At 37.1% G+C, this 11,066-nt stretch overlaps 1 protein-coding gene across 1 annotated transcript in view; it reads right to left on the bottom strand.

Annotated features, from left to right (window-relative positions):
* Nucleotides 1–1,703: 1,703 nt before the first annotated feature.
* The window catches only part of LOC102865568 (retinal dehydrogenase 1-like), a 64,321-nt gene continuing 54,958 nt past the window's right edge, over nucleotides 1,704–11,066 (bottom strand). Inside the window, exons 10-13 of the mRNA XM_006894377.1 lie at nucleotides 9,227–9,391; nucleotides 6,276–6,433; nucleotides 2,802–2,876; nucleotides 1,704–1,776 (exon numbers count right to left, since the gene is read on the bottom strand). Of these exons, the coding sequence (XP_006894439.1) occupies nucleotides 1,704–1,776; nucleotides 2,802–2,876; nucleotides 6,276–6,433; nucleotides 9,227–9,391 (471 nt within the window). The remainder of the gene's footprint in view (nucleotides 1,777–2,801; nucleotides 2,877–6,275; nucleotides 6,434–9,226; nucleotides 9,392–11,066) is intronic.

Genomic DNA, 11,066 nt, shown 5'->3' with positions numbered 1-11,066 from the left:
CTAATCCACAACATAAACAGTCTTGCAAGCATCCTGAAAAATCTACCACCAGGAGAGGATAAAATAAATGAGTGGAACCCTCTTAGAGTCAAACCCTATGCACATCCAAACATTTCTCCAACAGGGTAAAAAGGGAAGCCACAGACTGGGAAAAAATATTTGGTAATGACATTTCAGATAAGGGACTTATATCTAGAATTTATAAAATGTTGAGTACCACAACAAGATAAATAAGCCAATTAAAAAATGGGCTCAGGATGTGAACAGACACTTCACCAAAGAAGACATTCAGATGGCAAACAAACACATAAAAAAATGTTCAAAATCCCTAGTTCTAAGAGAGATGCAAATTAAAACAAATATGAGATATCATCTCACCTCAGTAAGAATAGTAAAATTTAATAGAACAGCAAACATCAAATGCTGGCGAGGTTGTGAAGAAACAGGAACTCTTATTAACTGTTGGTGGGAGTGTAAAATGGTGCAACCACTATGGAAGGCTGTATGGCACTTTCTCAAAAAGTTGCAAATAGAAATACCATTTGACCCAGCAATTCCACTACTGGGAATTTACCCTAAAGAAACCATACTGCCACCCAAGCAGATATATGCACACCCATGCTTATTTTGGCTTTGTCTGCAATAGCAAAGTGCTGGAAACAACCCAAGAGCTCATCAAAAACGAATGAATAGAGAAGCTCTGGTATATTCTCACAGTGGAATACTATGCAGCATTGAAAAACAAGGAACTAATGAGATATTATGCAAAATGAATGACCCTGGAGGACATTATGCTGAATGAAATATCTTAGTCACAAAAGGACAAATATTGCATAGGGCCACTGTTGTAAAATGGGACTGACATCAGGGTTGAGGGAGGGCAGAGAAGGAGGGCAAGAATGATGTATACTGCATTGAAATAGATGAGGGAGAAAACTGTTTAATAGGGATATATCATTGTGTATTATTGTCATGACAGGAGTCCAGAATGAAGGCTGCACAGTGGAGTGGACTTGAGGGGAGGGACTGCATAACAATGAAAAAGTTTTTCTTTTACTTTTCAAGGAGAAGTGTTAATGCGGGGGAGGGTATGGGCAGGGAGAAAAGTTCAACAATGAATGACTGGAAACCCTAAAAAAATAAAAAATAAAAAATTAGGCATAGAAAGAATCATGCAAGGTTGTTTTTATTGAGATTTACATAAGGATTATAGTTAAGTATTTCAAGCATCACTTCTTTTGACAGACAAACACCACATCCTAAGGAACATTTCAAGAGACACCAATGATTTCACAGCTAGAGAGAGCAGAGCATCCCTTCTCTGCAGTTAACATTATGTATTTGGAATATTTCCGGAAATTGTGAAAGAAAAGGTGCTAAGTGACAACTGGTCCTCCTCTATAATATTATCCTGGACAAATACCTTCAAGAAAAGGAATATTATGACTATTACAGAAATAAAGAGATCATTTCTCCAACTCCATCCTTTTAACATAGGATAGGAATTGGGGTCACATATCAGAAGGAAACTGATTGAGAATACAGAATAAGCTACATGTCAAGTTTTCTATGGGTGGTTACTAATACTAATGTGATTAATTTATTTTAAAAAAACCCCAAAATACTATGATATATTAGGGACTGTAGGAGATGCTCAGCAGTTGAAGTTTCAAAGTTTCTTCTCTCCACTCTCATGGTTTTCTTTATGAATTTTTCTTGGAAATTTTCATTGTGACTGTCTTGACCTCTGTATATTCATGAAGACCATATTCTCCCCTAGAGAGAGGTGGGGAAAGGAACAGCATTTATGACAGCAGTACAAATTTGGTTTAAAGTATTCTTTGTAACATTCGCAGCTGGAATTATTGAACTGACAAAAAGGTGGTTGTCAATAAACACATTAAAGATGTTTAGGGAATTATTAGGGGCTACATTGTTTTCAGGCTTAGTCTGGGGTTACTTACATTTCAAATACAAAGTCCGAGCAAATTTTATTCAACCAAGCTGATGTAAGGGATCTACTTTAGTTAAAGTCATGTCTAATAACTGACCAATTTGTAGCTTTCATCTCTTCCCTGGAAACATATATAAAATATATTTATAGTAATGTATACACCCAGAAATTCTAAAAGAAACATACTTTGATTACCCATGGAAAACAGTGTTGTCATATATGAAAAGTAGAATGCCGATTCTCTGAGGGAGATGAGCGAATGATCTCCTCTTGTGCAATTTTTGTATTCTGAAAACTCACTGGAGGGTCAGCTATGAGTTCCTTCTGATTCAATAGCACATAGCAAAAATAGCATCAGATTTCTGAACCTATGACATGTAACTGTTGTTAGGTGCCACGGAGTCGAGTATTGCTCATGTGACCCAATAAACATCACATGTGAACCTTGTCCTATCCTGTACCATCCTTATCAACTCTGACATATTTGACCTGTCATTACAGTCACCAGGTCAATACATCTCGCGGAGGACTTCCTGTTCTTCACAGTCGCTCCATCTTTGCAAGCATAGTATCTTTTTCCAAGGACTAGCCCTTTCTACAACATGTCTAAGTATGTGAGTTAAACTTTCACCATCCTTGCCTCTAAGGAACAACCTGATTGCACTTTCTATAAGACAGATATTTGTTTGTTCCTTTAGCAGTGTGATTAAAGATTTTATAGGCTGAGCTCACACACAAAAAAAGAGCAGAGATAAATTTTATTTAAAGAGTTAAGTGATAATTAATTCACTTGGAGTGGTAAACGTTTCTGCAAAGATAAGTGCCTGTCGTATTAAATGATTCTTACAGTTCTCGTCCATTTCCAGACATCTTGAATCCTCCGAAAGGACACTGGGCAGATAACACACTATAGCAATTTACCCTGAAAAGGAAAAAAAAAAAAAGATCCATTATAGCAAATATTTAACCTATGAAATAATTACTAATGTAGTAATTTAGAAATTAAAATAATATCTTCAAACTTCAGTTTATTTCAAGATACAGTGTAATAAGAAAGCATTGTTGAATGCTGGTGTGCAGAAGTGTAAGTCTGTGTATCCATACTACCTAGAAACAAACAGAACTGTGCACCTGTTAGGGCTAGTCATTCTGGCAGTACATGATGACCCCAAGAAGCAGTAGTTGGCATGATAAAAGAATGAATAATCAATATGTTACAATAGGAAAGGTGCAGAGTGTGAACTAAGCCTTGAAGTTGTTGAGTATTGTTGTTATGTGCCCTCAAGTCGCTGTCAACCTGTAGTGAGTCTGTGCAATAGCTCTGAATCCTGCCCAATCCTGAGCCCTCTCATTGTATCCAACACATCTACTTTCATTACCCGAGTAACTATATCAATTAATCTCCTCTGGAGTCTTTGTCTCCTATGTTGCCCTCCACCATTCCAACATGATGTCCTATTCTAAAGACTGGTCCCTCCTAGCAACATGCCCAAAGTAAGTGAGATGGAGAATAAAAATTATTGCTTCCAAGGAGCAACTTGGTTTCACTCTCTTCAGGATAGACCTGTTCTCTTGGCCATAGCACCACAATGTAAAGACATCAACTATTTTTCTGTCATCTTTGGTCATTCATTGTCTAGCTCTCTCTGATATGTAGGAAGTAATCACAAATTCCATGGCAGAGATCAAGTGCACCTTAGTCTCTAGACTGCCATTGTTGCTCTTCAGCACTCTGGAGAGTCCCTGACAGCAGATTTTCCGAATTCAATTTTTCTTTTGACTTCCTGACTGCTGGTGTTAAGAGTGTTGACTGGGTAGGTGTTCTTCTCTCCAGTGGGTTTTCAGAGGCAGTTAATGACATGGGAGGAGACTGCTTACCCTTCTCTTGCAGACTTGACAGTACATAATAACATTACGCTAGTTGGTCCATTTTTCATTATTAGGTTTAATAAATTGCTTGATCAAGGTATTGGCAGAAATTAGATTAGTAGTTTATTTATGTCCTGATTTACTTTAAAACTGTCTGTTTATACATATAATTTAAAAATAATTATTTGAATTAAAGAAAATACAATGGATGACTAGGGCTTGATGAAATTAGAATGCAGCTATTAAGTCCCTGAGTAATTTTCTGGTTCCTGGTGGCCAAAGTGAACAATAACTTCTAATGAATGACAAGATTTTTAGTGAAGGAAAGATGGAAAAATATTGTTAAAGAAGAAAAAGTTATCTTTTCATACTTTTCTCCCTGCTTTCATGCTTTACAAAGAGTGGATATAACAACCACCTTGCCTTTCCAACCTCATGTTTTCATGTCTGTAAAATAAGGATGAAAATCACTGGAGTTGTCTTAAAATATAAGCAAGAAGATGTGTAAAATGTGTTTCTCATGGTGATTGCTACATGGTAGGGCTTTAGTTAGTCGGGTTCCAACTTAAATTGACCCTTCATTTGGTTGCTAGGGTCATAAATCTTTAAGGAAATAGACTACCCAGCTTTCTCCCACAAAGCAGGTGGTAGATTTGAAACACTGGACCTTTTAGCTAGCAATGCAACATGTAATTTCTTTTTTTTTTCTATAACTATATTTTATTAATTTTCATAAACATTTACAGAGATTTTGGGCTTCCACTCATTCATTGTTGCACTATTCTCTCTACCCTCCTCCCAGTTTGTTCTTGTCCAAATGCCACAGTGCTTGTCAAAGCCAGTTCTGATTAATCTTCTTTGTCAGTGTATCCTTTGCCATTCCATATCACTCCTCCCTGAGAGAGACTTCACCCTGAGTCATAAGGAAAAGGGGACGGCGTATTCTCTTAGCTACTTCCTGCTGAAAAGGGACGCTGTGGGTTTCAGGGTGAAGATCTTCTCTCACTACTCTAAAGGGCCCCTTTGGCAGTAGAAAACACATAGACTATTATGAAGATTGATTTTGGAATTCAGATGCACTCTTATTGATTGTGCTTGGCTGTACATGTACATATCCTTCAAGATGTATCATGGGGGTGTTGCAACCTAGAAGACATAAATCTGACTAACAAGTTATAAGTACATGAGTCCAAAAATTATGGAAAAGTAAAAGAAAAGATTCTTTCATTGTTTTACAAACACTCCCCCAGGTCCCCTCCACCATGCAGCCCTCGCTCTAGTCTCCTGTGATGACAGAAATACCCAGTTACATCTCTCTTTTAGACGGTTCTCTCCCTCCTCTGTTTCAGTGCAGTATACATTATTGAACCCATCTTACTCAGTCTCTCCCCAACCCCAAGGACAGTCCCATTCTACAACAGTGGCATCATGTAATATTTGTCCTTTTGTGACTGGGATATTTCACTCAGCATAATGTTCTCCAGAGTCAACCATTTTGAATAATATTGCATGAGTTCCTTGTTTTTTAATGCAGCATAGTATTCCATTGTGCGAATATACCACAGCTTCTCTAGCCATTCGTTTGTTGATGGGCACTTAGGTTGTTTCCAACTCCTTGCTATTGTGAACAAAGCTGCAATAAACATGGGTGTGCATATATCTGCTTGGATGTCAGCTATGGTCTCTTCAGGGTATATTCCCAGTAGTGGAATTGCTGGGTCAAATGGTATCTCTATTTGCAACTTTTTGAGAAAGCGCCATACTGCTTTCCACAGGGGTTGCACCATTTTACACTCCCACCAACAGTGAATCAGGGTTCCAGTTTCTCCACAACCTCGCCAGCATTTGTTGCTTGCTGTTCTGTTAAATTTTGCTATTTTGACTGTGGTTCCTGTGCCCATTTTTCTATTGGATTATTTACCTTTATCTTGTTGTGGTGCTCAAGTATTTCATAAATTCTGGATATAAGTCCCTTATCTGATATGTTATTACCGAATACTTTTTCCCAGTCAGTGGCTTCCCTTTTTACCCTACTGGAGAAGTTTTTGGATGTGCATAGGGATTTGAGTCTTAGAAGGTCCCATTCATCTATGTTATCTTCTCCTGGTTGTAGGTTTTCCAGGATACTGGGAAGACTGTTTATGTTGTGGATTAGGACTTCTAGTGTGCAACATGTAATTTCACGAGGGCTCCTTAATGTTAAGTACAGTCAGTTAACGAAATGTGGCTTAGTTTCCTTTGACTAGAGAACTTTCATCAGTAAGAAAATTTTGGTAAGTTTTCTCAGGAAGCCAGATATGACATGGCTATAGTTTTGGTTTTGTTGTTGCAGTTGGTGTTGTTTCAAAGGTCAGCAACCTTTTTCTGGGAAATTCCCAAATGCAAGTCTGAAAAGGCGAATGTTAATCTCTTCCTGTGGTTGCCCATAGAAGGTGATTTAGGGCTGACTTACCATACTGTTCCAGCCTGCAGGGCAGCAGACACTGTCACAGCTTTATCAAGGTCCCTGGTGAAAACCCCAGCTGATAAGCCATAGAAAGTATTGTTGGCTCTCTTGATGACTTCATCTAAAGATTTAAACTTCATGATTTGCTGGACTGGTCCAAATATCTACACCACAGGAAGTGAGTGGAAGGGATCAAAGAATAACAGGTTATGACAATTTAATTATGTTCTAGACTTCCCTCCTAAAAGCTATGCTAAATTAATTAAAAGTCTCCTATTTATTTAAAATTTTTATGTGCCAATCTAAAAAGGTTATTTCAAAGATTCCACGATAGCAGATATTCATGTGCTAAATCCTCTTTGGAGCAGGCCAAGTAATAAATATGGTACGGGTAGTATTAATTTTCTAGATGGTAGAATTAAGGCTGTCAAGAATTTATGATACTGCTTTTATGGGATAAATTATGTATGCTGCATTGAAACAGATGACAGAGAGAACTATTTTAAAGGGATATATGATTAGATATTATTGTCATGACAGGAGTCCAGGACAAAGGCAGCATAGTGGAGTGGACTTGGGGGGAGGGATTGTATAACAATGAAGGAATTTTTCTTTTACTTTTCAAAGAGAAGAGTGAACTGGAGCTGAGAGAGGTGGGCAGGGAGAAAAGTGCAACAAAGAATGAATGGAAATCCAAAGTCTCTGTAAGCTTTCATTAAAATTAATAATAAAAAGGGGGGAAATTTTATGCTGCTACTTTCAATCATTAACTTCAGAATATCTTTTCTTTTCCATTTAGGAATGTGCTTTAATTATTTTAAATTTTTTCTTATCTTCCAAATTAGTGCACAAACAACAAGCCAGAGAAATCAAAGTTTTTTTTTCTACTGGTTAAATGAATCATGAAGGTAATGTTTAATAGCTATATCTAGGTTTTAAATGTCAATGTGTATCAATGGTTGATATATCAAATATTCTATTTGAATTACGTGTTCTCACAAAGAGATACCAGAGAAATAAGAGTGTTGATAGAAATCAAGTTTGTGAACCAGTATAAATCATTGTCTGCATTATCCTCTGTCACCAAATTTTATGTAACTCTCACATACCAAAGATATTGGCTCCTTTCTATAAGGATTTACCCCAGCACTCTGTACTACCAAAGCATGAATTCATTGCTGAGGACCATGGTCACAGAATAGGAAACAAATACCAAATTCTAGCTAAACTGCTCTTTCCTTTTCAATAAACTCAATCAGAGCAGCCTCACTTCTCTAAGTATACCTCACTCTAAAGTGAGAGGAAAATAGAGGTTTTGTAAAATTTCTTTTTTAAAAATATAAAACTGTTTTAATCTTTTTTTTTTCACTGTTGCATATTTTCTTCCCCCCTCCCCTCTCTCCCAGCTTTCCCTGCAATGCACTCCTAGTTCTACATTGCTGTCACACACATAACGCTTAATCATATATTCTTTTTGCATAGTTCTTTTCTTTTAAAAATGAAAATCTCATAGTACATTTCCAAAGACAATAATTAATATTTTAAGCATAGAGTTCTTGTATAAAAATTATGGATTGATCAAGATTTTCTAGGAATGTGAAAATAGAATATATATATATAAATAATGTTTTTCCCCCAAGTAGATCTAAACAGATGAGTATTTGTCACTCAGTGTAAAAATTCCAGATCTGAATTATGACTCAATGCATTTGGTTGCCAGTGACTTATTATAAAATCTTCATGACTTATAGCCCACAAACCCATGTTCTCATTGATTAACCAACCCTTCTCCTCTCCACCCTGTGACCATGAGATATTTATAATCTTTAAAGAAAATGATCTTCTCCTAGTCATTCATCCTATCTTTGAATCATTTTAAAACTGATGTTTGGCAAACAACATTAACAATACATAACTGCCCAAGAAAATGAGGAAGTCTTAAAAATACAGAGCTAATAGTATGTGGAAAGTAGTTGTGGTGCACCACTGAGTTAGAATTAACTCATAACTTACCCTTCTGTGGGTTTTTAGAGACAGTCAATTTCACGGGAAGACAATTGCCCAATCCTTCTCCCACGGAACAGTTGGTGAATTCGAACTGCATATATTTGAGACTGCAGTGCAACTTCTTACCACTAGGCCACCAGTGCCCCCAGGAGGAAGGTAGTGACATAGAGAATGGAAACTCTTGAAATACATGGATAGTTCCTATGAGGGTCAGGACTAGAGGGCAAGCATAGGATCACGGAAAACAAAAAGAGAGGTTTCTAACCGGTCAGGTCAGAGGCCGACTTCTGTCAGTACTATACAAATATAATGATTCTTGGTGTCCGAAAAAGAGAATATCACAAGAAACAGTGAGAGAACTATTATTGAAGTCTAAAGAGGATGGTTGTCCATCGAAGGGATGCCGTGGTAGGCTCCATCTTATTCAGAGTTTTCCAATCTATAATTATTAGACATGGAGCAAGATAAACTTCCTTTTATCCTTTCCAAATTAGTTTTCAAATATATTGTCTTAAAAGAAGAAAATGTTTCATGAAGGTATTATGTTCCTTTCCATTATTTTAATGTCATGAAGTGCCTACAAATTGTTACACCTCTTTACTGTTCTTGGCTAGAAAGTCATGACATCCAAGTGGTTGCTTAGTGCTAAGAAGTTGCACTGTAATCTCAAAGGCACATGGTTTAAATCCACCAGCTGTTCTCTGGGACTCTCTCTGAGACTAACTGCCTTTGAAAACCCATAGGAGGGTCAGCTCTGGGTTGGTTCCAACTCAACAGCAAAAACAAGAAAGAGTTGAAAGAATTTTTAGTATGTATCTCAAATAACCTACACCTTTAATAATAACAAAAAATGAAAATTAATGTTTACTGAAAACATATTTAAAGAAGTGAGATTTTTAAGTAGACCTTTGGGTACACACACAGGGCCAGAACAGAGTAAAACCACTTACTTCCTCCTTGGCAATGCGCATCTCATCGGTCACATTGGAGAAAACTGTGGGCTGGATAAAGTAGCCTTTATTCCCCCAGGGGCCTCCCCCACATTCAAGTTTGGCCCCTTCTTTCTTCCCACTCTCAATGAGGCCAATTATTTTATCATATTGTTCCTTGTCAATCTATTGGAGGAAAAAAACAAAACACACAAAGCATTAGCAACTTTTGATGGTAACACACTGGCATGTAAATGTGGAACTCAAAATGCTAAAGTACTGAACAAAAACATCTGACAGAGGTTGTGGCTCGCTTTTTGGATATCTTCTGCTGTCATGATTTTTCTGGAATGAAACCTTAAAGATATTTGGACTGAATGTTTGTTTCATAGTTATACCAGAAAATCAAATAAGCAGTGAAAACAGAGACACTGTTGCGCTTTTTTCACACGTATCTGTATTTACTCTAGAATAAGTGCCCATTCATAATGCAATGCATTTTCCTGGACACTATAACCCTGATTCAAATGAAATGAAGACCAGAAGAAAATTCAAGGCCGTCAGAGGCTCTGTGAGTGAAAAGCCCTGGCAGTCTACTAATGATTGTAGCCTTGGAACCTCCAGAAGCAGTTCTGCAGGGTCACTCTGAGTCAGAATCGGCACAGAACCACCACCAAACCACCACCACTACCATTATCTCAATTCTTACATTGACTGAAAGATTGTGTGACTCCCTGACGCCAAACATCTGACATTTTATGAAAGTTATCTTTTCATCTCAGGTGTGGTGGGATAAGGATTAAAGATGAAAAAGGGAAAACAGAAGAGATCCAGGAAGGTAGCAGGGCAGATTCTTGCCAGTTTATTCACATCTCACTGTTCAAATAGGTATTTTTACTTTTTATTTGGTCTGGTTGAAGCTACCATTTTTTTTATTAAAATCTTTTTATGAATTTGTTGTTGCACATTTTCCTCCCTCGCCCTCCTTTTATTCACCCTCTGTCCGCTTTGAAATGGATTTCTTGTTCCAGACTGCTGTCATACATATAATCCCTAATCATACATTCCTTTTAAATAGCTCTTTCCTTTGTCTGTTACAGTGTTAATTATCTATCCACTCTTTTCCTATTCTCCCCTCAACTCCAATGTCAGTCCTGTTCTATTACAGACTTGTTATGCAGTATTTGTCCTTTTATGAATGAGATATTTCACTCAGGGTAACGTTCTCCAGGCTCACCTTTGTTTTGTCATGTTTTAGGTTTTTCAATGTTGTGTAATATTCCATTGTGTGACTGTGCCATACTTTTTCTATTTGTTTGTTGATGGGCACTCGGGTTGCTTCAATCTCTCTGAATATTATGAATAATACAAAAGTAAATATGGGTGTGTATACATGTTTGAGTCACAGCTTCAGTTTTTTTAGGATATATTCCCAGTATTGGAACTGCTGCATCAAATGGTATTTCTGTTTCCAACTTTTTGAGAAAGCACCAGACTACCTTCCATAGTGGTAATACAATTTTTACACTCCCATCAGCAGTGAGTAAGGGTTCCAATCTCTCCACAACTTCACCTGTATTTGTTGCTTGCTGTTTTGTTAAAATTTGCTATTGCTGCTGAGGTGAGACGATATCTCATAGTTGTTTTTAGTTGGATATCTCTGATAGCTAGGGACTTTGGACATTTCTTCATGTGTTTGTCATCTGAATGTCTTCTTTGGTGAAGTGTCTATTCATATATTGTGCTTATTTTGCAATAGGATTTTTTTTAAATTTAGGTTGTTTATTTTTCATTTCAATGAACATCTACAGAGATTTTGGGATTCCATTCATTCATTGTTGCACCCTTCTCCCCACACAAA

This window comes from Elephantulus edwardii, unplaced genomic scaffold (assembly GCF_000299155.1).
Source record: "Elephantulus edwardii isolate Elephantulus edwardi_28Jun2011 unplaced genomic scaffold, EleEdw1.0 scaffold00141, whole genome shotgun sequence".
In the NCBI taxonomy this organism is placed as follows: Eukaryota; Metazoa; Chordata; class Mammalia; order Macroscelidea; family Macroscelididae; genus Elephantulus; species Elephantulus edwardii.
This window is presented reverse-complemented; position numbering and strand designations above follow the sequence as displayed.